The sequence below is a fragment of the Dipodomys merriami genome, unplaced genomic scaffold (genome assembly GCF_024711535.1).
Source record: "Dipodomys merriami isolate MVZ:Mamm:240054 unplaced genomic scaffold, mDipMer1.0.p SCAF_28, whole genome shotgun sequence".
In the NCBI taxonomy this organism is placed as follows: Eukaryota; Metazoa; Chordata; class Mammalia; order Rodentia; family Heteromyidae; genus Dipodomys; species Dipodomys merriami.
In genome coordinates, this window is record NW_027204270.1 from 13,057,161 (window position 1) to 13,084,539 (window position 27,379).

At 39.4% G+C, this 27,379-nt stretch overlaps 1 protein-coding gene across 2 annotated transcripts in view; it reads right to left on the bottom strand.

Moving 5' to 3' along the window:
• Positions 1-27,379, bottom strand: part of Maco1 (macoilin 1) — a 75,763-nt gene that overhangs the window by 27,079 nt on the left and 21,305 nt on the right. Inside the window, exons 2-6 of one of the 2 annotated variants that reach the window (XM_070037604.1) lie at positions 24,562-24,703; positions 23,336-23,462; positions 16,928-17,051; positions 14,834-15,012; positions 11,889-12,390 (exon numbers count right to left, since the gene is read on the bottom strand). In XM_070037604.1, coding sequence (XP_069893705.1) covers positions 11,889-12,390; positions 14,834-15,012; positions 16,928-17,051; positions 23,336-23,462; positions 24,562-24,703 — 1,074 coding nt within the window. The remainder of the gene's footprint in view (positions 1-11,888; positions 12,391-14,833; positions 15,013-16,927; positions 17,052-23,335; positions 23,463-24,561; positions 24,704-27,379) is intronic. The other variant, XM_070037605.1, reaches the window with a different exon arrangement.

A 27,379-nucleotide genomic window follows, 5' to 3' on the forward strand; every position in this document is an offset into this window, starting at 1 on the left:
ACCATTTAGGAGCGACCATCTCTAACATATTTAATCTAGTCTGGCCATAACCTCTAAATATCCAGTTTTCATAGTCCTCATTCTAAAATCTCACACATTTTTACCTTTCAGCTAGAAATAATGCCATTGCAAATAATTTATTACATGCACAGCAGAGGCAGAAAGGCCTGTTTTGATAGCCATCACTCAAGGGACAGCAAGTCATTGTCTAGCAATAGCTGGTATGAAGGTAGCAAACACAGTATGGAAAGCAGCAGGGTAAAGTCCTCAAAGCCTAGATTTTTGTCTCCTAAAAGCAGACTTTTTTTTTTTCTGCAAATGATTGCTGACATACAGGCAAAATATATTCAAATGTAAAAGAAGACAAGCAAATACACTATCCCCCTTCTAGCACTGAGATAATCTATTTCCTCATCTGGATAATCTGTTTCCTCCAACCTAGTTCGTTGGAGAAAAGAGAAAAACAGTAAGCTGTAAAATGGGTACTGGTGGCTCATACCTATAATCCTAGCTTCGGGAGGTACAAGTGGTAGAGCATTAGGCCTGAGCATAAAAGCTCAAGGACAGTGTTTAGGCCCTGAGTAAAAGACACCCCCCTGCACCCCGCACATGAGTAGTAATGTAGGAATCTGAGTTCTCCAATTATCTCCAGGATGGTCAAGGCCAGCAGAGAGCCAGACCCAAGTGATTTCTCCCCATATTCTTGGATGACAGGTGACTTGTACCTAAATTCATTGGCCCTGGAGCAAAACAAACATCCTGCCAGAGCAAATTGTTTGACAACTGTATCTCAGAGGATTTCTCTCATCTTGTTCTATGTAATTCCAGAGTTCCTTGCCTCAGAAAAGTAAAGCCTTGGTAAAAAAAACACTGACAGAGGGCTGATCTGTAAGACTTCTTAGGAAATACCAAGGAAAGTGGTTTGGAATGGAAACTCCATTAAAATGTAAAACAACAACAACCAGGTAACCACTTTAAAAGCAACAAACTGTTTAACTCTGGATGTCTGGTTCTTGGTTCAGTCTAATGCAATAATATATTTAGGTTTTCTAACATCAAAAGCTTTTTTTGAGTTGTACCATATAAAAATTACTGGTCCCAGCCGGGCGCTGGTGGCTCACGCCTGTAATCCTAGCTACACAGGAGGCTGAGATCTGAGGATCGCGGTTCAAAGCCAGCCCGGGCAGGAGAGACCGTGAGACTCCTATCTCCAATAAACCACCAGAAAACCGGAAGTGGCGCTGTAGCTCAAGTGGTAGAGCGCTCGCCTTGAGCTGAAGAGCTGAGGGACAGTGCCCAGGCCCAGAGTTCAAGCCCCACGGCCGACAAAAAAAAAAAAAAAAAAAAAAAAATTACTGGTCCCTAGTTTCTCCCTCTCCAACAGCTGGCTTCCCTTCACAAAGGTATCTGTCATTCATTCACTAGGCATCTATTAAGTACCTACTCTGCCAACACTGCGTACTGTGATAGAGAAGGGAAAGGCAGCCTCTGCCTCACTGAGCTTACATTCTGTTATGGGCACAATAAGCCTGCTGTAAAATTCACACTGTATAGAAAGTAACGATGTAGGAAATAAATGTCCTCTACAAACCACACTGGCCATCTGGTATAAAGGTCAAGTATTTACTGTGTACCTGAAGAATATATCTACCCATGATTCTAGTGGTTCATACAATATAAACTGTTTGGTAATTCACTCTCTCCCCTTTAGCAATCAAGCTTGGGTTCTTTCCATTACCTTCTTTTAAGACAGGTTTCCATTACCTTCTTTTAAGACAGGCTTCAACCTTTAAGGGCATCTTTTGTCATCTTTATGATTTCCCACTGTGGATCCTTTAGGTCCTTGAGGGAAGTGAAATGGTCTTAAAAGCCTCCCCATCCCCACCCCCACATCCCAGAGGCTCTCGTTTTTGAACTCATTACTTTGCTTTGCTTCCTTCCAGAAGGCAGGCCTTACCTTTGGATTCTAATCTTGCTTTGCTCCTACAATCTCCAGCTACTGAGCACTGAATTTCCTCCTCACTTTCTAAAACAGCTTGATCTAGCAATTTACTTCCTCACCTCCAGAAACTGGAGCTGGCTTCACCTACTCCAAACCCTGACCCAGGCCTGGTTTCTTACAAGCAACAGGAAAAAAGAACAGGGCAAACTGGTGTTTTTTTGTTCTCCCAGTAAAGAGCATTCATTCATCTCTAGTTTTCCTTCTTGCTTTGTAAGACTTTTCTAAGATCACAAAATAAGGGCTTCTTGGATCTCTCTTCACTGCATCTGTTTCATGGTTATTCACAAAGAATTAAACAGAATCCACTGGCAATTAAACATTAGTATCTCAGACCATGGATCTTTCTTTTCAATGGATGTCATCTTAAATTATATGTAGACATCTTACAATTTGGGCACATGAATAATTATCCCAAACAGCAAGGCCACATATACCAAAGAGCCTTCAGAAAGTCAGAGCTTATACAATAATCTGAAATCCTAGCATTTAGAAGAAAAGAATAACCACAGAAGTATGGAAGTCTGTGAATGGTTAGCTGAACCAATCTTTGTCACCAACAAGTTCTAGTCAAAGGGAAAAGCTGGTTACTATTTTAGCTTTTCTTATCTTCCCCCCTTTTGAGAGAAATCTAAAGTCATAAAATATAAATGCAAAGTTTCTATGGGCTAATGAAGGCCAATGACACCAGGAACACTCATGTACAGACCTCTAAGTATGTCACAGATTTTAAAAACAAATGCTAATCAACATACTCAATGATGAACTAAAACATTATATAGCTTATTTACAAATTATGTTTTACCAGTGTATATGCAAAAAATTTTTCTGTTAAGACACAGATCTGATTATGACAGTTATTTCCCGATATGAGTACAAGTTAAACACTCTACTACAGTATTAATGAGCTGAAATTTCTCCAAGTATTTCTCTGTTCTCTTTCCCTCTGAAGGAGGGCATCAATTGGTTAAGGACTTCAGGAAATATCCTTAGATATATTTTCTCCACTTCTTTGCCTTACCCTCTAGCTTTCAAGCCAACAAATAAACAATTATAAGGGAAAACTAAGTTCTAAGTGATTATATTTTGGTGTGCCCAAATAACCACAAGTTTAGAAAGGAATAAAAGAGCTTTGAGTATATTACAATGTTACACAAAGTTCTACTTTCCCCAGCTCTTTTGTCTGGCACTGGTTGCTCAGGCCTGTAATCCTCAGATTGAGATCTGAGGATTGTGGTTCAAAGCCAGCCTGGCCAGGAATATCCACAAGACTCTATCTCCAATTAACTACAAAAAAGCCAGAAATGGAGCTGTGGCTCACAGTGGTAGAGTACTAACCTTGAGCACAAAAGCTCAGAGATAGAGCCCTAGCCCTGAATCAAAGCTTCAGGACTGGCATTCACGCACCCACCCATCCTCCAAGCTCTTTAGTCTTCCACACCTTCAAAACCTCTGTGGTATCATGGGCAGTGTCTGCACCCCAAGATTCCAGGTCTCCCAAGCAGGAAGGGAACAAATGGTCACCCTACAGGGTAAGCTGACAGTGACATTCCTGATCTTCCAGTCTGATGCTGCCAAGCTAAGCAACACAAGAATTAAAGGGTGAATCTCATGTTCTAAGCTGTCTGCACCATACTAACTCTAAATTCCCATGATCAGGGCTGGCTTTTCAGAGACACTGTAAGCTTTCAAAGGTGTGATCAGCTGCTGGTTCTTCTGTTAATTTATTACAGTTACATATACCCTTGTGACTTTAGCAAGTGTAAGAATTTTTGAAACACTTAAGGCATTTCTCGAGTAGAAAGGAAAGTAAACAATTACTGAAACTCTTAAGTATTTCTTCTGTAGATTTTAGCATTGATGTTATGAACATCAAACTGTTGCTAGTTGTATGTGCATTAACACAAAAACAAAAATACAAAACGAAAGAATAAAGCAAGTATAAACCTTTTGAAAGCAGTATATGGTATAATAAAAAGAACAGAAGCCAAGAAATCTCAGTCTGGCTCTGGCATGGCCATTCTAGCTGGGCCACCTGCACTAGTCAATTAATCTCTAGGACTCATTAGCTTCACTGACTTAAAAAAAAAAATCCAGGTGTTAGTGGCTCATGCTTGCAATCCTAGCTACTCAGATCTGAAGATCACAGTTCCAGGCCAGGCTAGGCAGAAAAGTCCATGAAATTATCTTCAATAAATTACTCAGAAAAGGGCAGAAGTGGCACTATGGCTCAAGTGGCAGAATGTTAGCCTTGAGTAAAAAGAAGCTAAGGAAATAATGCCTAGTCCCTGAATTCAAGCACCAGCAAAAAAAATAAAATAAAATTACCGTTCTACAAATTGGATACTTTTTTTTTTCAGTGACTCCTCACCCTGGATATAACTTGATTACTTTAACAAGTTGTTATCATATTAAAAATAAGCATTAAACTAAGCATGGTGGTCCATATCTGTAATCTCAGCACTGAGGAAGCTGAGGCAGAAAAATGTTGAGTTTCAGGCAGGTCTTTCCATAATGAGTTCCAGGTGAGCCTGGGTTACCCAGTGAGACTCTTTCTTGATCAATCTAATCAATCAATAAAAATAAGCATTAAAATAAGAAAACTGAATCTTCTGCTTTGGGTACACAAAGACCAGTGGGATGGAATAAATCACACAGATTCTTCTACAGAATATGGATCACTTCACATTTTTGTTAACTCAGTTTTGAATCTCTTCCTTAACCAGGAAACTAAAACAAGTAACAATCACTAACAAGAACCCTCAGTCTTGGGTTGTACTTGTGGGAACTTTGTGCCTGATGCAAACAAAACTGCTGACCCCTCAACTTGCAGGCCTTGAACTACAGGAAAGTAACAGTTCCAGTGTCGTACCCTGACCTGCTGATCAAAAAAAACTGCTGATGACCACATAGCCCTGCTTTGGGATATTGCACACCTCAGGACAATGAGGATGAGCCTAATTGGGAACATGATTTTGACATAATTTAAGGGAAAAAAAAGGATGCAAGAATTACATATATAATTCTAAAGACAATGAAAAAAAGGAGACAAAAACCATACATAAAATTCTAAAGATATAAGACAGAAAAGAAAGAAGCTGAAACCACTTTCAAATGTAAAGGGCTGTCAAAAGATTAACATAATGCTGGGCTCAGGTGGCTCATCCCTGTAATCCTAGCTTCTCAGGAGGCTGAGATCTGAGGATCACAGTTCAAAGCCAGCCTGGGCACGAATATCCATGAGACTCTTATCCCCAATTAACCACCAGAAAATTAGAAGTGGCACTGTGGCTCAAGTGGTAGAGCACTAGCCTTGAGCTGAAGAGCTGAGGGACAGCGCCCAGGCCCAAAGTTAAAGTCCCACAACTGACAAAAAAATAAAAATAAAAAAGATGAACATAAACCTTAGACTGATAGAAATAGTTGCAAAAGACTATAAAAGACTTAGCCAAGCTGGGAGCCGGTGGCTCATGCCTATTAGCTAACTCAAGAAGAGATCTAGAGATCTGGAGGATCTGAGCCCAGGCAAAAAGCCTGTAATCTAAGCACCAGAGAGGCTGAAGCAGTAGGACTGCAAGTTCAAGGTTAGCCTGAGCTATAGAGTAAGACCCTGAAATAAATATATATATGGTGGGCACTGTGGCTCATGACTGTAATCCTAGCTAAGTGGGAGGCTGAGAACTGGAGGACCAAGTTCAAGGCCAGCCCACACAGAACAGTCCATGAAACAACATCTCCATGGAAGAAAGATGGACACAGTGGCATGTGCTTGACATCCAGCAACTATGGGAAGCCTAAAGTAGGCATCTGCACACATGAGCAAATGGACAGGAAGGGAGCCCCTATCCTACAAATAACCAGTGTAAAACAGGACTGGAGGTATGGCTCAAGGGTAGAGCAACTGCCTAGCAAGTGCCAGGTCCTGAGAATTCAAACTCTAATGCCACAATAAAAATAATAATGATAATGATAATAATAATAATAGTAATAGAGACCGTGATTCAAAATACACACAGAGCTCTTAAAACTCAACAATAAGAAAACAACTTTAAAATGGGCTGGGCCAGATTTCAACAGATACCTCATCAAAGATGATAATGTATGATGGGAACTAAGAAGATGAAAAGAAAGGAGGTGGGAAGGACAGTGACTACTTAAATATTATTCTAAAGGTGTAGACATGTAACAATGAAATTTCCTATACATCTAATGTAAGCTAATAAAAAATGTATAAAAAATATTCATCATATGTCTCACAACCAAGCTGTCCTTCAGTAGAAATGAATGGATAAATTGTGGTTCATTCATACATTGCATTATTCAGCCTTAAGAAAAGAGTTACCAAGCCACAAAGAAATCATATTTATTCATTTAATCATTATTGGTGTCAGGGCCTAGCTCTTGCTCAGCTGGTACTCTACCATTTGAACCACACTTCAAATTTGGCTTTTTGCTGGTTATTTTGGGGATATAAACTCCTAGACTTTTTTGCTCATCTAGCTTTGAACTCCAATCCTCCAGATCTCAGCCTCCTGTAGCCAGCAGAGATTTTAAATACATATGTGTGTATACATACATATATAATCACATACACACATGTGATTCTCAGAAATCAGCCTCCTCAGTAGCTATGATTATAGGTGTGTGCTACTGGCACCTAGCTAAGATTCTTTTTTACTATGTTGAAAACATAAGAAAATATTAAGTGACTTGTGTCATAGTAATGGAACTGTTTTCTCTTTTTTGTTGTTGTTTTTAATTCTTTTTTTGTTGGTCATAGGTTTTGAACTATAGGCTGGGGTGCTGTCCCTGAGCTTTCTACTTGAGCCACAGTGCCACTTTTTTCTGTTTATGTGGTGCTGAGTAATCGAACCCAGGGCCTCATGCATGCAAGGCAAGCACTCTATCATTGAGCCACCTTCCCAGCCCGTTTTCTCCTTTTTATAAGAATTTCTGACATATTTCTTGCAGTGCTAGGAAGACCAAAATATAAACATACCTGCATATATATGCGTAAATATGCAGATTTATTAGTTATCTGCTATACTAGAATTTGGGGGATTTGTTCAGTGTGCTTGCTGATGATCTCTAACCCAGTTTTTCACTGTTTAACTGGAGACAAGAATCTTGTAAACTTTTCTGCCTAGCTGGCTTTGAACTATGATCCTTCAGATTTTGGCCTCCTAAGTAGCTAGGATTACAGGTATGAGTTGCCAGCACCAGGCTGTAAAATATTTTAAAATTAACCACTGGAAAATTGAAACAAATCAGTCTGAGTGGCAAAGCTCAAGTGGTAGAGGCTAGGCCTGGCATATGTGAGGCCCTGAGTGCAATCCCTAGTATCGGGAAAAAAAAAAAAAAGCTTAAACAAACCTTTTTTTGCCATCTTAGGAGTAAAAATATTTTTGGCTACCAACATTATTGGATCTCTGCTTTTAAATACATTGGGTAAAGAATCTATACCACAAAGCTAAGAGAAACAGGGTCATTTTGTAAGTATGAGGCATTCAGACTAGCCTTAAGCAAGCTCCCCAGCTTCTAGAGAAGAAGCCAATAGGCAACATTTATTACTCTCAAGTTCTAGGTCTTCCCCCATACTTCTTTACCTCAGCAGTCTATCTGTCCCCTTCTTCTCCACAATGTCCTGCATTTCCTGAGAGATTATAGCCTGCTCCATTCATTTATTTCACAAACACCAAGCCCTCAATTTCTATAGAGACATAAAAATGAAGAGACCCTGGTTCTGGGCTCTGGAGTTTACAACTCACTAGGGTAAAAGATCTTCAAAACAAGCAAGCACTATACAAGCAGGGTCAGCATACTTTGTTTGAACAGGGCCAGAAAGTAAATAGTTCTGGCTGCACAGGCCATGCAGTCTCTGTCCCAGCTACTCAACTCTGCTACCATGGCACGAAAGGATCCACTGACAGTATGTAAATGGATGAGAGTAGCTATAATCCAACAAAAATTTTATTTACAAAACTAGGCAAGAGCCCAGATCTGACCTATGTGCTGCAGTGCTTGCTAACCATGGGAGATGGCATCCTAGGGCACATCTATCAACGCTCCAAGAGCTTCAGAAAAACTGGGCACTGATGACTTATGCCTGTAATCTACCTCACAAAGAATGTCATCAAAGCTTTTCTGGACAGCTACAACAATCTATAAGGATTTTCTTTGAAAATAGTGGACTAGTAATTAAATTTTTCCTTCAAAGGTCAATGAATTGGTTTTTCAAAAGTAGCAATTCTTAACTAATCATGGTGTTGAGCCAGACATACCTACAGAATGTATCAGTAACTTATTACTGCTGTAGCCAATTGCTAATGAATATAGTGCTGGTTTTCAACATTTTTTTTCCTTAAACATTTGAAAAAGCAGTTGGAGGCAGCCCTGTGAAAGTGACAGCCAGACGGGAACTGGGTATGCCCCCGGTACAGCTGCAGAAGCCAAGGGGCATGTTCTCACTGTTGCGCCGCACGTGGACATTAAAAGGCGCTTTAGAGACTACTGGGTCCAGCCTTCTCCATCTAAAGATGACAAACTCACTCTCACAGCAGATCTTTATCAGTCAGTCGTATTAACACTGAAACACACAGGCAATCAAATACAAGGAAACAGAGGAGACAGGCAAGGGTGCGAAGAGGGGAAATAAGCCCTCCTTCAACCTCGTTGGCTATGTGCCTGTCAGATATACCTTCCATTGCTGCTTTTCCTGGAAATATTTGAAAAGACATAAAATAAAAAAGAAAAAAATAGAAATAAAATGCCCAGAACTATCTTGAGGCAATAACTTTCCTTGACATTTTGACTTTCTCCATCAAATCCCTTTTTTACAGTGCATATTAGAAAAAAAGTTTTGTTTTCTCCTTTCTTCATTAAACACTATATCATGAATAATTTCTCATACTTTTTTTTTTTTGGTCAATTGTAGGTCTTGAACTCTGGGCCTGGGCGCTGTCCCTAAGTACTTCAGCTCAAGGCTAGTGCTCTACCACTTTGAGCCACAGAGCCACTTCTGGCTTTCTAGTGGTTATTTGGAGATAGGAGTCTCATGGACTTTCCTGCCTGGGCTGGCTTTGAACCATGATCCTCAGATCTTAGCCTCCTGAGTAGCTAGGATTGCAGGCATGAGCCACCAGTGCCTGGCTTCTATACTCTTTAATATAGCTTAAAAGTATAATTTTATAATATTGGTGTTAAAATTCCACTAAATAAATTGGTGCTAAACATGCTAAATTTCTCCCTTCTTATTGTATAGTTAGGTCATCCTTCCATTTTTATATTAATTAAAAATTGAAAATAATCCTATGTAAGTTTATAAAAACTACTCAAATATAGTATTTTCTATTTATGTATTTGCAATAGTTCTGTGAAATGGTTATGCTCTGGGGCTTACAGGTACAGTGTACAGTGATGATCAAAGAGGAAGTACACACCTACCCCAGGACCTTCTCTACTGAGGACAGAGGCAATAGTACAGTCAATCAGCACCATGACTAGTGCCCAGAAGGAGCCTTTTGACTGCTCTCAGCCACAACCATGAGAGGAAAGCTGTTTTGGCTTAACTGCTTTTCTTTAAAAAAAAAGATTTATTTTTTATTTTTTGCCTGTCTTAGGGGTTGAATTTGGGGCTGGACGGCTGTTCCTGAGCCTCTTTGTGCTCAAGGGTAGCACTCTACCACTTGAGCTACAGTTCTACTTCTGGTTTGGGGGTAGTTAATTAGACATGAGTCACAGGGATTTTTCTGCCCAGGCTGGCTTCAAACCGCAATCCTCAGATCTCAGCCTCCTGAGTAGCCAGGATTTTAGCCATGAATAACGGGTACATGGCTCTGACTACTATTCTTAAAATCCTATAGGAGGTGGGCGCTGGTGACTCACAGCTGTAATCCTAGCTACTCAGGAGGCTCTGATCTCTGGATCAAGGTTCAAAGTCTTCCCTGGCAGGAAAGTCAGTGAGACTCTTATCTCCAATTAACCACCAGAAAATCAGAAGTGGCACTGTGGCTCAAGTGGCAGAGCACTTGCCTTGAGCTGAAGAGCTAAGGGACAGCACCTAGGCCCAGAATTTAAGCCCACCACTGTCCCTCAAAAAAACATATAGGAAAAAAGGTGTGAAATAATTGTGAGATGTCTCATCTACAGTATCTAGAGGATCTGTAGGAAATGACTGATCTCTCTCCCAGTGGTATCTGGAGAAGGGCTCTTTAATGTCTACTCCACACAGCATGAGTGAGCAAAATGTCCTAACAATGTGGATGCCTGTCCTGCATCAGTGACAGCATACTTCCAAGTTCATGTGGTTATGAAACCTCTGCTGCCTGACACAGAACAGTAATATGCTTTCCTTAATCCAACTGCCAACCAAAAGATGAAAACAAATTAAAAATTCATTTTGTGTCAGTGCTAGGACTTGAATTCAAGGCTTGCTCAGCTTTTATACTCAGGGTTGGTGTTCTGCCACTGGAGCTATGCTTCTACTTTGGGATTTTTGCTGGTTAACTAGTGATCAGCAATCTGATTTGTGTGCCCACTCCAGAATTCAGACCCCTGAGCAGCTAGGATCATAGGTGTATGCCACTGGCAACCTAGCTTGCATATCATTTGTAATGTTAGAAACTCTCCCTCCTCAAATTGTCCTTAGCCTTTGTGTGAGCCAAAGGAAGTGGGAGATAAGTTTGCTTAGTGGACTGGGTGAGTTACAGCTGTCCTCTTGAGTTACCTATGACAAATTCATATGGACTTCCAGAGTAAATACCTGAGGTAAAGGCTACAGTATCTGTTTGCCTAACTTTAAGTCTTATATAAGTTAGCAAAATTAAATCTAAGCCACTGTGACACAACAATGTTATTCTTTTAATATTTAAAAAGGGGGCTGGGAATGTGGCTTAGTGGTAGAGTGCTTGCCTAGCATGCATGAAGCTTTTGGGTTTGATTCCTCAGTACCACATAAACACAAAAGCCAGTAGTGGTGCTGTGGCTGAAGTGGTAGACTGCTAGCCTTCAGCAAAAGCAGCTCAGGACAGTTCCCAGGCCTGAGTTCAAGCCCAGGACTGGCAAAAATAAATAAATAAAATAATATCTACACCCATAATTCTGTCTATGGATTTTTTTTTTTGTCGGTCATGGGGCTCGAACTCTGGGAGTGGGCGCTATCCCTGCGCTCTTCAGCTCAAGGCGAGCACTCTACTGCTTGAGCCATAGTGCCACTTCCAGTTTTCTAGTAGTTTTATTGGAGATAAGAGTCTCACGGACTTTGCTACCCGGGCTGGCTTTGAACTGTGATCCTCAGGTCTCAGCCTCCTGAGTAGGAAGGATTACAGGCGTGAGCCACCAGCCCCTGGCTTTGTCTATGGAATTTTTAGAAAGAAATTACTTATAAAACTGAACTTTCTCAGGGTTATCTATGGGTAACTTACATTCTAGCCACAGAAAAAGAAACAAACAAAATAAGCAAAAACAAGTATGAGGTGACAAAGACCCGTGACAAAGACCGCTTTCTCACTCCCCACCATTTGTATCTGTTTAACAAGTAGAGAGATTTACATGACAGGCATAAACTCTTCTTTTTGTGTTTGCCAAAAGAACTTCAGATATACAAACATAAAAGGACAAGAACATACACCTGAAGAATCAGGCCCCATGTCAATCTGTCAAATGTGGAAATTGATCACCATTACCTCTTACATAGAACAACAGAAGAAGCTAAATCAATGCAAGACAATGACACAAAGTTGCCAACAAACCCATGTAAATTGAACACCAAAATGGCACTAGTCACAATGTCTGATCACAGACAATCCTACAGGGCCCTAGGTAGGCTGGTTTGCTTTTCAAGCATGTTGTTTACTGGAAAGACTGGGAAGGATTTAGCATGCACACTTACCTTACCAAAGCATCTGGTTTGCTTAGCTGGTTATTAGGAATACAGTTTTCCATTAAGTCCTTATGTGTACTTGGACTCTTACTGGTGCACTTCTGCTTCTTCTCGTTTTTACTAGAGGAGGAAGGGATGCTCCCATTTGAAGCACTATGACTTCGAGGAGAGGAGTTCACAACTCCACTGGCATTTTTGTAATTTTTTGAGGAAGCAGTGCATGAGTCCTCTTTTAAGAGATTTTCTGTACTTCCCACAAGATCATTATTTAATCTTTTACTATTGATATGGTTTTCCATATACTCAATTTCTTGTATTTTAGAGTCTACAGGTTGTAGAATATTGTTGTTATTTATTCCAACGTTGTGTTTTTTGGCATCCTTGTCCTTTTCTTTCCCTTTTTCTCGATATTCTATCTCTGGCAAAGTTGTAGACAGTTTTTTGTTGGCTGGGATGCCTCCATTGTGATGTATAAGGATCGAGGAATCCATATCAGGTAATCCTTTGGCTGCTACAACACCAAAAACAAATCAACAAACAAAACAATCCACACTGGAATATTTAGTTTTAAAGATATAAGATTATATTGATTCAACAAAACTATATTAGCTTGGCTTAGAAAATTTTTTTCTTTTTTCTTTTTTTTTTGGTCAGTCATGGTGCTTGAACTCTGGACCTGGGTGGTGTCCCCTCCGCTCTTCAGCTCAAGGGTAGTGCTCTACCACTTGAGCCACAGCGTTCCCCCCCCCCCTCGGTTTTCTGGTGGTTAATTGAAGATAAGAGTCTCAAGGTCTTTCCTGCTGGGGCTGGCTTTGAATTGTGATCCTTGGACCTCAGCCTTCTGAGTAGCTAGGATTACAGATGTGAGCCACCGGCCCCCAGGTTGGCTTAGAAATTTACTACATTAATTTGTGAACTCACTTGGAAGCAATAGTTACCACCAATTATGCTAACTTCAAGAAACAAATCTAAATATGTTTGAGAATCTGCACTTTAGAAAATCATCATGCCGGTGCAGTGGCTCACACCTGTAATCCTAGCTACTCAAGAAGCTGAGATCTGAGGATCGCAGTGCAAAGCCAGCCCACGCAGGAAAGTCAGTGAGGCTCTTATTTCCAAATAACCACCAGAAAATCAGAAGTGGCGCTGTGGCTCAAGTGGTAGAGCGCTCATCTCGAGCTGAAGAGCTGAGGGACAGCGCCCAGGCCCAGAGTTCAAGCCCCCCAACCAACAACAACAAAAAAGAAAAAATTAAAAAAGAAAATCATCAACATTTATGAATACCAAACTACTAAAGATTTGACCTTAAAATCAGATTCGAATTTTATAATTTGTACTTATTACATCAATCAAATAAAATTTGTTTATCATTATGATGAAAGAACAGAGTCAAATTATTCTCCCTTTAAAAGATAACTAGAGTGCCACATGCCTGTAATACTAGCTACTGAGTAGGCTGAGATCTGAGGATCACAGTTCAAAGTTAGTCCTGATAGGAAAGTCTGTGAGATTCTTTTTCTAATTTATCACAGAAAAGCCAAAGTGACTCTATGGATAAAGTATTAGAGTGCTAACCTTGGGCAAAAAAGTTGAGGAACAGTGCCAGGCCCTGAGTTCAAATCCCAGACCAGAAAAATAAGATGACTAGATTAAACCAACTACTAATCATTTTACTGGAAACAAAATAGTTAATGATTTCAGGATAAAGGCTATCTATCCCTTCTTGACTCCAGTGAGGTATTAAGTCTGTACCATATACTAGCCCGCTTATGAAGAATTTTCTGGGCTGGAGGTGTGGTTTAAGTGGTAGAGTACCCGTCTAGCCAGCATAAGGCCCCAAAATAACTCTCTAGTAAATAATTTTTGTATCAATTCTAGATATCCCAACTTTCTCATGTCTATGTGAGGGACATTTTTGCACAATCTCAGAGAAAAAGATTTTGATATGTATTAACTAAAAACATGACCTCAAACTTCTAACACCCAAGCCAAGAAAACTAGTACTGTTGTCAATTCATCTTTATCTAACTGGTTGAATATCTATGGTAAGAAGTCTCATTAAAAGTGGTTCAATTTAAAATCTCTATCACATGATATGAAACAGAATAATCAGCCCTATCTATCTTCTGACTTACAACTTGTAAATCAATCCTACAGGTTCACATCTCTATTTTGTTTATATTTTGGTTTTTGGCTTGTTCAATTACAAATTCAAAGTTATATATTATTTTGTTGGCGAAAATATATTTTTAATAATTTTTGAGATTAAGTGATTATATAAATTTCACAAATTTCATAGCATTGTGAAATAGTGGTACTTAAAGTCACCAACACATTTTAACCTTAACAAGGTAAGTTGTCATTACCATGGTCTATGTTTGTGAATTCTATGAGCTTTGACAATACAAATATTTCTTCCACATTGGGTGAGTAAAAAATATTTTTAAAATTTTGTAGTAACACAGTATCAAATAAATGAAAAAAATGAAAAAAATGAAAAAAATATATTTAGAAAATGAATGAATAAATAAGTATTTAGAAGCAGATGCCCTATCTTTTTTTTCTTTTTCTTTTTTTGTCAGTTTTGGGACTTCAACTCAGGGCCTAAGGCACTGTCCCTGAACTCTCTTGCTTAAGGGTAACACTTTACCACTTTGAGCCACAGCTCCACTTCCAGTTTTCTGGTGGTTAATTGGAGATAAGTATCTCACAGACTTTTCTGCTTGGCTGGCTTTGAACTAGGAATCTGAGATTCCTGAGTAGCTAGGATTACAAGTGTGAGCCACCAGTGCTTAGCCATACTCTAGCTTCTGACCAGGCAAAACAATGGCTCTGAGGCAGAATGCCAGAAAAGAGGAAGACCTAAAACCTTAGCTACTGTTCTGAAAAGAAAAATCTACAAGGAGACACAACAGACCAGCTTATAGGTTGACAGCTTTGGAGTAAAGCCCTACCTTCCTCTGCCTCTTTTTCTTGTTTCTGTAGCATCTGTTGCTCTGGAGGAAGGGCTTGCTGAAGAAGCTGCATGTAAAATTCGTTCTCTTTTTGCACTTCCTTTTGCTTTCTTAACCGCATTTTGTAGCTCACATAACTTTTGAAGCCAAAGCCCAAAGTCACCACAGGATAACCAATACTAGAAAGAAGACAATCAGGACAATCATTGCAAGTTTGAAACAAACAATACATGCATCAAATAAAGGACATCAGGATATCTATGACTTTTTATTATTAGGTAACGGGCTGGGAATGTGGCTTAGTGGTAGAGTGCTTGCCTGGCATACATGAAGCCCTGGGTTTGATTCCTCAGAAACACATAAATAGAAAACGCCAGAAGTGGTGTTGGGGATCAAAATGGTAGAGTGCCATCCTTGAGCAAAAGCAGCTCAGGGACAGTACCCAGGCCTTGAGTTCAAGCCCTAGGACTGGCCAAAAAAAAAAGATAAATTCTTACAATTAAAAAATAAATTCTAGCTGATGATAGCTAGCTGAAGACAGTATTCGGTAAAAGCATACATAAGGGTCATAGCAAAATGACACTTTTTATTATCATTCTACATTATCATTTGGAAATCAGAGACAGTCGTATACAGGACAAACAACCAGAGAATAGCAGGACTAGTAGTCCATATTTTTTTTTAAATGCTTCCCATCAGACTTCAGTTCTCATTAAATAAAAGTCAAGAAGTTACAACTTAAGCTACCCTTAAGCAAGATTTCGGATCCAGTGGCTACAGTCTATCAATAATTATTGGCCCAACTTGTGTATTAGAATTGCAGTATCTGTATGCTAAGAACTAAAAAAGGGAAAGGTTTTATGATTGACCACAAGAAAATAAGCTAAATATTTAACAAATCAAAATGATGTTCAGTTTTTAACACTAGAAGTTGACTAATTTTAACTTAGCCTTCTTACTGCCTAAGGAGTAATGTCACCAGCTATTCCTAGAAAATTAATTCACAAATATTCAGTCATGCATAAATTAAAGAATCATTTATGTAAGTGTCAGATATCAGTGCTAGCATTTGGGTTGTGCCACCAAATTAAACCAGGTGTACTTATAACTTTAATTCTGGGATAGTAGAAATATTTGCATTCAACTCATCATGCTGTCTAATACCATTTCAAAGCCTCTGCAAATATTGTTAAACCCATATTAAGCTTCATTAACATCAGTCCTTATCAGTTCATAGTCTAAATGTGATCTTTCTACAAATTTAAAGAGACATGTTTTAGTGAGTAGGGTTTATTTAATTCACTTGTTTGTGAAAAGACAAAAAATACTGGAAGCAATATTTCCTATTTTTTTGAATTTTGTCATAAATATGAACAAAAACTGGTATGTTTATGAGAAACATAACAGCAATTCTATAATCAACATACATAAAAATCAAGCTCATTTTCAAAACTCTGGTTAGATTAAATGAAGAATTTCTCAATATTTATTGAAATTTCCTAAGGAGAAACAATAGGCCTTTGAAAGTTATGAAAGTTAATTATGTAAATTGGCTAAAGGAAATTCTATGTTATTTTAAATGTCCTGAAATAATCATGTAGTCCATAAAGTCCTTTTGAAATCACTATCAGATTATAATAAAATAATTAACATTTACCAGACACCTATGTGCTTGGTATTAAGTTAAACATTTTACATAAATCACCACATTTCCTGTTTCCTATGACCCTAGGAGACAGGTAAGAAAGTAGATAATGACATAATCCTAGTGGAAAAAACTGAGATTCCAAAACTCATCTATCTGAAAAGTAGGCTAAAGGTTTTTACGTGTATTTTTCTTTTGGTTTTTGATCTTTTTTGAAATAGAGTCTGGCTCTGTAGTCCAGGCTGGCTTTGCACTCATTTTCCTGCCTCAGGTTCCCAAGGACTAGGACTACAGGTGTGCGCCATCACGCCTAGTAGAACAAACAGCTAATGCTTTTTAACAGTATGTGCTTTCTGGGCTCATGTACAATAGCTAAGAAAAAAAAATCAAGTGAACTTACCAGTTTATATTGCAATGAATTATACATGAAGAATACAGACAATACTCACCAGTGAGCAGCAAATGGACGACAAAGGTCTACATGAAAATTTTTGAGATCTTTAAATCTAATTGCTGCTTCAATATAAACAAAGAGTATCCAGAGGGATACTGTAGGCAAACACACTCCCCGTTCTGTGGGAAAGCAGCAGGGAGATAAGCATCAATGATACATGAACATGACAGATGGGTTGTTTGAGTGACTGATTCAACTATAGTTAACTTTCACTAAGATTTTCCACTGAACTAAACTAAAAAGCTATTAGATCCAAACTGAAAGCTTATTTGATGAGCAATTTCACAGAATCATTGACAAAAAAAAAAAAGGAAAACCTTCTGTCAAGAAATAGTCAGAATATATGTAAAACAAAAGATTGATCATCCTGACATACAAAGATACCCACAACCAATAAAAAGGTAATGAAAACTGGGACTAGTGCTGCATGCCTATTGTCCCAGCACTGGGGAAATTGAGGCAGGAGTTCAAGGCCATCCTGGTAACATAGATCCCATCTTAAAAAAATAAAACATTCTGGCTGGGAAGGTGGCTCAGTGGTAGAGTGCTTGCCTTGCATGCCTGAGGCCCTGGGTTCGATTCCTCAGCACCACATAAGCAAAAAGAAAAAAGCCGGAAGTGGCAGTGTGGCTGAAGTGGTAGAGCGCTAGCCTTGAGCTGAAGAGCTGAGGGACAGCGCCCAGGCCCAGAGTTCAGGCCCCACAACTGGACCAAATAAATAAATAAATAAAACATTCTTAGCACTGGTAAGGCCCAAGAAGGAGAAAATTTGCAAGTCATGAAATAAGAAATATAGATGGCTAAAGAACATGAAAAATATTGTATTCTTTCTTGGTTAGAGAAGAACAAATTAAAACAAATTCTTTCTTTGTACAACTACTTAAAGATAATAAAATATATTTAAGAAAAAAATAAAAGATTTTTTTTTTTTTTTTTGGTCATCGTGGGGCTTGAACTCTGGACCTGGGCGCTATCTCTCAGCTCTTCAGCTCAAGAGGCGAGCTTTCTACCACTTGAATCACAGCACCACTTCCGGTTTTCTGGTGGTTAATTGGAGATAAAAGTCTCATGGACTTTTTCTGCTTGGGCTGGCTTTGAACCATGATGCGCAGATTTCAGCCTCCTGAGTAGCTAGGATTACAGGTGTGAGGTACACGTGCCTAGCGAAAAAGATTCTTCATAAAAAAAATCTATCTAGCATATTTATAAGATGATTTCTTTGTTGCTTTGTATGTCCCTCCTCCACAGTATAACCCCTGCTTTCACTGTATTTGATGTTGGTATAATCTGTGGAGGGGAAGGGAAAAAACAAATTGTTTAAATAAGGATACAGGTGGACCTATTGCAACAATGAGATGTACAAGTCGTTATGTCGAAAAACAAACTTTACAACTTTGGTGTGGGGGGGGAGGACCAAGTAGGGGAGGTGGGGGGGGAATGGGAAGGGGAAACAAAGGAGGAGGCAACAATGCTTGATAAGAAATGTACTCATTATCTTGCCCATCTAATTGTAACTCCTCTATACAGTATTTTCACAATAAAAAAAAATCTATTTCAGTGAAAAAAAAATATCAGAAAATTTAAAGGACAGGTATAGTATAGGAGAAGGTATGAAGAAAGCTATGTTCTTATACTTAATATAAACTGTGACTTTGTTAGAATTTGGCAGTATACTTAAGTTTAAAATACATATACTTTAAACCCAGAAATTCAACTTTCAGGTCTCTACCTTATAGAAATACCAAAAAAAAAAAAAAATCACTGTAGTATTATTTGTAATATTAAAAATTTAGAACTTGAGAACTAATTATGATAGCCTATATAAAGAAATGTTGCAGGTTGCCTAAAAACTGAACAAAAATATATAAAAAATATAAAACTCTTAAGAAAGAACAAGTTGTATAACAAAGCTATTTCTTCTGACATTTAGGTACAATTTGAAAAAGTTTTGCTTATTTTTTTTCCTTAACCCTATGCTTTCATAATTAAAAACCATTTGTGAGTAGACACAACTAGCTACTCAGGGGCTGGGAAGGTGGCTCAGTGGTAGAGCGCTTGCCTTGCATGCCTGAGGCACTGGGTTCGATTCCTTAGCACCACATAAGCAAAAAAAGAAAAAAGCCGGAAGTGGCGCTGTGGCTCAAGTGGTAGAGTGCTAGCCTTGAGCTGAAGAGCTGAGGGACAGTGCCCAGGCCCAGAGTTCAGGCCCCACTACTAGACCCCAAAAAAAACAAACAAACAAAAAAAACAACTAGCTACTCAGAAGGCTGATATCTGAGGATGATAGTTCGAGGGCTGGGAAGGTGGCTCAGTGGTAGAGCGCTTGCCTTGCATGCCTGAGGCCCTGGGTTCGATTCCTCAGCACCACATAAGCACAAAGAAAAAAGCCAGAAGTGGCGCTGTGGCTCAAGTGGTAGAGCACTAGCCTTGAGCTGAAAGGCTGAGGGACAGCGTCCAGGCCCGGAGTTCAGTCCCCACGACCGGACCCCTCCCCAAAAAAAGGAAGTTCGTGAGACTCTTATCTCCAATTAATCACCAAAAAGCTAGAAGCAGAGGTATAACTCAAGTGGTAACCCCTAGCCTTGAGCAGAAAAAAAGCTAAAAAATAGTGAGAGGCCCTGAGTTCAAGTTCTAGTACTGGTACAAAATAAACAAACAAGCAGCAACAAAATCTCCCAATAATTTAAAGGAGAAAAAAAGCAACCTGAAAATAGAATATTTTCTGAATGTGCATTATGATAGGCATGAGGGCCAGAAGGCTTTTTTCACTATGGATTTGTTGTTAGAAATTAAAGTAAAAAAAAGTCATAGGGTCTTAAAGTCATAGCGATCTTAGAAGGATCACTTAACATCACTCCCACATCTTGTGGACAAGAAAAGTGAAATGCAGATTTTATGCAAATCTGGTTCACCTTTACAGATGTGGCAGTGAGCCCGCTTCCTAGGCAAACCCATGTACTCTTTTTTCTTTTTTTCTTTTGTCCATCATGGGGCCTGAACTCTGGGCCTCGGCACTACCCCTCAGCTTTTCAGCTCAAGGCTAGCGCTCTACCACTTGAGCCACAGCGCCACTTCTGGTTTTTTTCTGCTTATGTAGTGCTGGGGAATCGAACCCAGGGCCTCGAGCATGCAAGGCAAGCGCTCTACCACTGAGCCACCTTCCCAGCCAAACCCATGTACTCTTTTTAAGTATGCAAGTTATGTCAACTTGGATGCTCTGTTAAGGCAGTTTATATCTCATTCTTACAGATTTAACAAAAAAAAAAAAAAAAAAAAAAGGTAGTTTGCACAATATAGGGAAAAATAGAAACCCACAATATATTTTTAAATCACTTCAAATATTTATATTCTTTCTATATTTATTTTTAACATTCATTTATTATGTTTTTGAAAAACAAAACAGAATATCTGCATATCCACATCTATTAAATAAAAGTACAGTGAAAGTATTTTTGAACAATTATAATAATTATGTCATAAATTTAGTTTTATATCTCGGCCTTTTAAGAGCAAGGAAAAAAGTTCAGCAATACAAAATAATCAGCCGGGCGCTGGTGGCTCACGCCTGTAATCCTAGCTACTCAGGAGGCTGAGATCTGAGGATCGCGGTTCAAAGCCAGCCCGGGCAGGAAAGACTGTGAGACTCCTATCTCCAATAAACCACCAGAAAGCTGGAAGTGGCACTGTAGCTCAAGTGGTAGAGCGCTCGCCTTGAGCTGAAGAGCTGAGGGACAGTGCCCAGGCCCAGAGTTCAAGCCCCACAACCGAAAAAAAAAAAAAATCATTCTTACAAGATACAACTTTTTTTTTATTTATTTAATTTTTTTTGGGTCCGGTCGCGGGGCCTGAACTCTGGGCCTGGGCACTGTCCCTCAGCTCTTCAGCTGAAGGCTAGCGCTCTACCACTTGAGCCACAGCGCCACTTCCGGCTTTTTTCTTTTTGCTTATGTGGTGCTGAGGAATCGAACCCAGGGCCTCAGGCATGCAAGGCAAGCACTCTACCACTGAGCCACCTTCCCAGCCCAAAAAATCATTCTTGTATGGCGGTATATAATTTAATTAATCATTTCTAATACTAACAATTTTAAATTTTAACAATTGGAAGAAAAATTAGCCACAAGCTATATAAATTGCACTATTTGCCAAGTCCAAAAAGGAATACAGGTTTTTTGTTGTTGTTGCTGCTGTTTATTTTGTTTCACCAGTAATTGGGCCAAATAAAAATACATTCACAATTTAACTATTTCACAACTTAACTTTATTTCAATGTACATTTCTGAACCTTGACAGTATTATTTGATGACACAACTATACTTAATTAGTTACAAAGACCCTATTAAGAATTAATAGTCAAGCTGGGTGCCAGTGGCAACACCTGAAAGCTAGCTGCTCTGGAGGCTGAGATCTGAGGATAATGGTTTGAAGCCTGCCCAGGCAGGTAAGTCTGCGAGACTCTCATCTCCAAGTAACTACCATAAAAGCCAGGAGTGAAGCTGTAGCTCAAGTGGTAGAGTGCTAGCCTCAGGGACTGTACCCAGACCCTGAGGTCAAGCCCCAGGATTGAAACACACACACACACACTAGAGTGAACAGAATGAACACACACACACACACACACAGGATTGAAACACACACACACTAGAGTGAACAGAATGAAAACACACACACACACACACACACACACACACACAGGATTGAAACACACACACACTAGAGTGAACAGAATGAAAACACACACACACACACACTCTCTCTCTCTCTCTCTCTCTCTCTCTCTCTCTCTCTCTCTCTAGAGTGAACAGAATGACCAGAAACTAGTGAAACCAGAAATACTTTGGCTTACAGAAAAATAAGAGTATATTAGAGAGTCTTCAGATCCCTAAAGAAATGTTTAACTTGGGAGGAGATTATGCTATTCAGAGCACTTGTCTTGCAGAAATCAGCATTTTGGTTTCGGAGGATAATACACAGACCTCTTCAAATTGTAAGGCAGTCTGAATATTTCCATACATATTTCTGGAAAAAATCTTTTTTGGATCTTCAAAAAAATCAGTGAACCCCAAAATAGTTAAATTGCACTGGATTGAAGTTTTAAACAGAGCTGAGCATGGTGATTCACACCTGTAATCCCAGCTACGTGGAAGGCAGGAATGAGGAGAATTGTGGCTCAAAGACTGGTCCATGCAAAAAGTTCAAGAGATCCCCATCTCAACCATGGGCATGTGGGAAGCATAAATATAAGGACTGTCATCCAAGACAGCTAGGGCATAAATTTTGTGGGACACTATCTAAAAACTAAAGCAAAAAACTCGGGGTCGCAGTCTCAGCTCCTGAGCCTGTGCTGCGGCCCTGACCGGGCAGTGTAGGGACCTTCTCAATAAAATTGTTTCTTTGTTAACAAAAATAAATAAATAAATAAATAAAGCAAAAAAAAAGCCTACATGGGGCTGGGAAGGTGGCTCAGTGGTAGAGCGCTTGCCTTGCATGCATGAGGCCCTGGGTTCGATTCCTCAGCACCACATATGCAGGAAAAAAGAGTTCAGGCCCATGACTGGACCCCCAAAAAAAAAAAGCCTACAGTATTGCTCAAGTGATAAAGTACCTTCCTAGCAAGCACTAGGTCCTGAGTACAAGGAGATACTCTGGCTTAGTAATGAAGAACAATTTTTTTTTTCTTTTTGTTGGTCCTGAGGCTTGAACTATGGGCCTGGGTGCTGTCCCTCAGCTCTTCAGCTCAAGGCGAGCGCTCTACTGCTTGAGCCACAGCGCCACTTCTGGTTTTCCAGTGATTTATTGGAGATAAAAGTCTCACAGACTTTCCTGCCCAGGCTGGCTTTGAACCGCGATCCTCAGATCTCAGCTTCCTGAGTAGCTTGGATTACAGGGGTGAGCCACCAGCACCTGGCTTATGAAGAACAATTTCTATCACAGCAGCCCCCAAATGGTATATAATGAGCCAGAAATGGCAGATAGGTTTTCAATCAGAGGTAAAACTCCTATGTGTTAGGATGATGTGGGGATTCTTGTGTTGTATTGAATTATGGATTCACCAAAATAACCTCTGACATTATTTACAATACTGAAATGGTTGTGACCATTTTTCTTATCAGGCACAACATGGCTGTCTGCAGTTACTCCTGAACAGAAATTGCTACAACTTTTTTTTCACATAAGTATCTTTGTAATATAAGTTATAATAGAAATGTCTACAGTAAGATGTCAAATTATAAAGCTTTAGGCTTTTGGTTCAAATAACAAAAACAATCCATTTATAAAAGTATAATCTACTAGAGAAAGACAACTTTAAAGTGTACACATAAACTCAACTTTAATTTACTCAAAGAAATCACATTTTGAAAACTCAAGCCTAATATTCTACTCCCCATAAGAAATTAAGACTTACCTGTGTGCCATACATATTGAACCCATACATATGTGCTAGCAGCAAAGAAAAGCCATTGTATGGGAATGAAGAGCAGACATATTATATTTGACGTGAATGCTACACAAACAAAAAATACTGAGAAGGCCTAAAAGGAAAAAACAAAACAAAATAAAAAACACATCTTAGAAACTGTTATCTTTAAACATACATTCTTAAATGTTTGTTGAACAAAATTACTTCACACAGAACAAGTTAGCTAGGAAATTTTAAACATTTAACATCTACTGCATAAAAAGCAATAGTTAACTCACTAGTAAATGGTATTATTATTTAAGGGTTTTGTTGTTGCTATTTTTTGTGTCAGTACTTGGGCTTGAACTCAAGGCCTGGGTGATGTCCCTTAGCTTTTTCTAGGACTGATAGTCTACCACTTGAATCACAGCTCCATTTCAGGATTTTTGGTGATGGCTTTGAACTATGGTCCTCAGATTCACCCTACTGAGTAGCTAGGAAAGTTTTAAAGCATGAAGATAAACTGGTCTAGAACAAACTGAGGTTAGAGCAGAGTGAGCTCATTTGGTTTCTATATAAAGATTATACCTGAAAGGACCAGAATGTTAACAAAAAAAAAAAAAAAAAGCCTTCTCTTTCCTCTTAAACCTTTCCTAAAGAGCGTCATTACTAAAGCATAGGTTGTTGTAAGAAAATATGCCGATGGAAATAATTTATTAAAATACAGCCTCCACTGAACACAATTATCGATGACTAATGACATGAGCTTGAAACTATCTTTTTGTGATGAATTTGCTCTGACCACAGCACCAGGCCTGGTTGGAGATTCTAGGATGTTCTAGATTTTAAGATGTGCTATGGAACACAACAGAACATATAATCCAAAAGAACAAGCCAAGGCTTATGTCCTTGTTCTAACCCAGAAGTTCCCAAATATGTGGTCTAGAGAGCCCTGAAGGGTCTCAGAGATCTTTTCAGGGGATCTTTGAGGCAGAGCTTTGTCAGAATACCTAAGATATCTGCCTTTTGCATGAGTATGGTGGAATTTTCTAGAAGTTACATGACATGTGATATTGAAATAGACTAGCACAGAGATAGACTTGAAAATCTGTATTCTACTGAACTGGGTATTAGAGAGATATGCAAAATGGAGCCACTCTTATGGTCTATTTTTTTTAATATGATGGATTTCATCTAAAATGTAATTTGTATTAACATGCATGTAAACCTACCAGTCCCTGGTATCTGAAGGAATCAAAGACACTTCTGAGGAAAAGCCAGAATGGCCACAGGTATTCAAATCTGAACTCCAGGACAAAATCTGCAAGGAGGACAAGTGCCCACACAACCAGGAATTTCAGGTATAGAAATGTACTGCAAAATATAAAAATAAAGAATTCAAGGTCATTTGTGAAGAACCACAAGGAGAAAATGCACTGCTTCTGTTTACAGACACAAAAACATAACTTCATTCACCAGGAACACATGGCATAAAGCACAAAGAGATGCAGCCTTGGCCTTTCCCAACTACAAAGCCCTGGTGTTCATCCCAAGACTCACAACTACTAAGATAAGATGACCAAAAATGCTTAATTCTATTTAAGATGAAAAAAAACACATTTAAATCTCTACACTATTTTAAAAAATGTGTTAAGATTCTAACTTTAAAATACTGCAACACTCAAAATTACAGCTTACAAGCTGTTCTTCATTAGAAGAAAATGTCATGGTTGAAAGACTTCAAATGTGCTGCTTCTCTCCTCTACATCTGCTTTGGAGTCTTTGAAATTCTTGATACACACTCTACAGGCTTCAAGAATTCCATTTTCCCTTCTCTTCTTGCCCCTCTCCATAGCATTCATTTGCCTTACCCAAACAAAAGTCAAATGACTTCCCAAAATAGGCAGAAATGAACTTAGGAAGCAGATGCCAGTCATTACCAAGGACTGTGAGGACACAGAAATGGCTGTTAGAAGCCAGGTGCTGGTGGCTCATGACTGTAATCCAGCTACTCAGGAGGTTGAGATCTGAGGACTGCCATTCAAAGCCAGCCCATGCAGGCAAGTCTGTGAGACTTATCTCCAATTAACCACTGAAAAGGTTGGAAGTGGAGCTGTGGATCAAGTGTTAGAGCTCTAGCCTTGAGCAAAAAAAGCTCAAAAACAGTGACCAGGTCCTGAATTCAAGCCCCAGGACTCGCAGACACACAAAAAGACTGTTAGAGAGATAGTCTTTAAGCTTCCAGGCTTATACAACATGTACACATGTGCTTCTTGTTCCCCCTGGACTTAGATTGGACACACTCACTACTTTGCTATTTCTCACATTTGGATGAGCCAGGTTAGAAACACTACTTAGTTATTTCTCACACTTGGACGAGCCAGGAAGGACACCTATGTAACCACTGCCCCAAGCTTACAGTGAAGTAAAGCCATGGTTTAAAAACTATTATTTTTCATTGGATCTGAAAATCCATTTTCTAGCTCATTAGTTGCATAATGAGTAATAGAGCTTCTAAATTCTACCTACTAATAAACTTCCCTTTCTATGTTTTCAATCTTACCAATTCTGGGAGCTGGTGAAATTTTGGTGTTAAAAAGGGCTCTTTATTATAGCCAGGCTTGATGGTCATATACCTGTAATCCTGGCACTTTGGAGGCTGAGGCAGGAGGATTGCAAGGTTGAGACCAGCCTAAGCTACATGGCAACCATTGTTTCATACATGCATACCTGAGTGCTGGTAAAATGTAAAGCAGCTGGGGCCTTCCACACTGTGGTGGGATATAAAGTTATGACAAAGTTAGCAACAGCTAGGCAGTTCACTGGTTAAATCCTACACCTACCATGTGATCCACAGACTCTACCCCTAGGCATAGAGTGTCAAAAAACTTGCAACACAAATGTTATCAACATTTTTATGATACCTAAATTTTCCATATAAACCAAAGGCAATTAATATGTGAAAAAATAAGCAAATTTCGGTATATTCATACTAAGAAATTCTACTCAGCACTAAAAAGGAAGGAACTACTAATCCAGACCACACGAAAGAAACCAAAAACTATCCCATTAGAAACTGGCCATTGGCTGAAAAGGTAGCTCAGTGGTAGAGTGCTTGCCTTGCATGCATGAGGCCCTGGGTTTGATTCCTCAGCACCACATAAACAGAAAAAGCCAGAAGTGGTGCTGTGGCTCAAGCGGTAGAGCTCTAGCCTTGAGCTGAAGAGCTGAGGGACAGCACCCAGGCCCAGAGTTCAGGCCCCACAACTGACAAGAAAAAAAGAAAGGGAGGGAGAAAAATGGAAGGAAGGAAGGAAGGAAGGAAAGGAGGGAGGAAGGAAAGGAGGAAGGGAGGGAGAGGAAAGGAGGGAGGGAGAGAGAGAAAGGGAGGGAGGGAGGGAGAGAGGGAGGGAAAGGAAAGGAAAGGACTCATTACGTTGCCCATGTAATTGTAACCCCTCTGTACAGTATTTTCTCAATAAAAAAAAAAAAAAAAGGAAAGGAAGAAAGAAAGAAACTGGCCAAAATACCCACATTGTGCATGATTCTATGTAAATAAAGCCCAATCTAGAAAGAGAGAAAGCAGATCAGTGGTTGCCTGGGGACAGAGAAAAATGAAAAGGGACTGAGGAAACGTGTAGGAATAGTGGTTACTATGTTTACCAGTGAAAATTGGTTGTGTTAGAGGGTCCTGGGGTACAACTTTAAACATCTATAATTCACAGTATATAAAAGCTCCAACAAATCATGTATGCTTAAGGTGGCTCAGTGGTAGAGCGCTTGCCTTGCATGCTCGAGGCCCTGGGTTTGATTCCTCAGTACCACATAAACAAAAAAGCCGGAAGTGGCGCTGTGGCTCAAGTGGTAGAGCACTAGCCTTGAGCTGAAGAGCTGAGGGACAGCACCCAGGCCCAGAGTTCAGGCCCCACGACCTGACCAAAAAAAAAAAAAAAAAAAAAAATTGCCTTGCTTAAACAAAAAGAAAAAGAGAAAATGGTTCAAGTAGGAAGATAAACCCTAGAATAAAACCAGAAACAAATATTTCTAAGT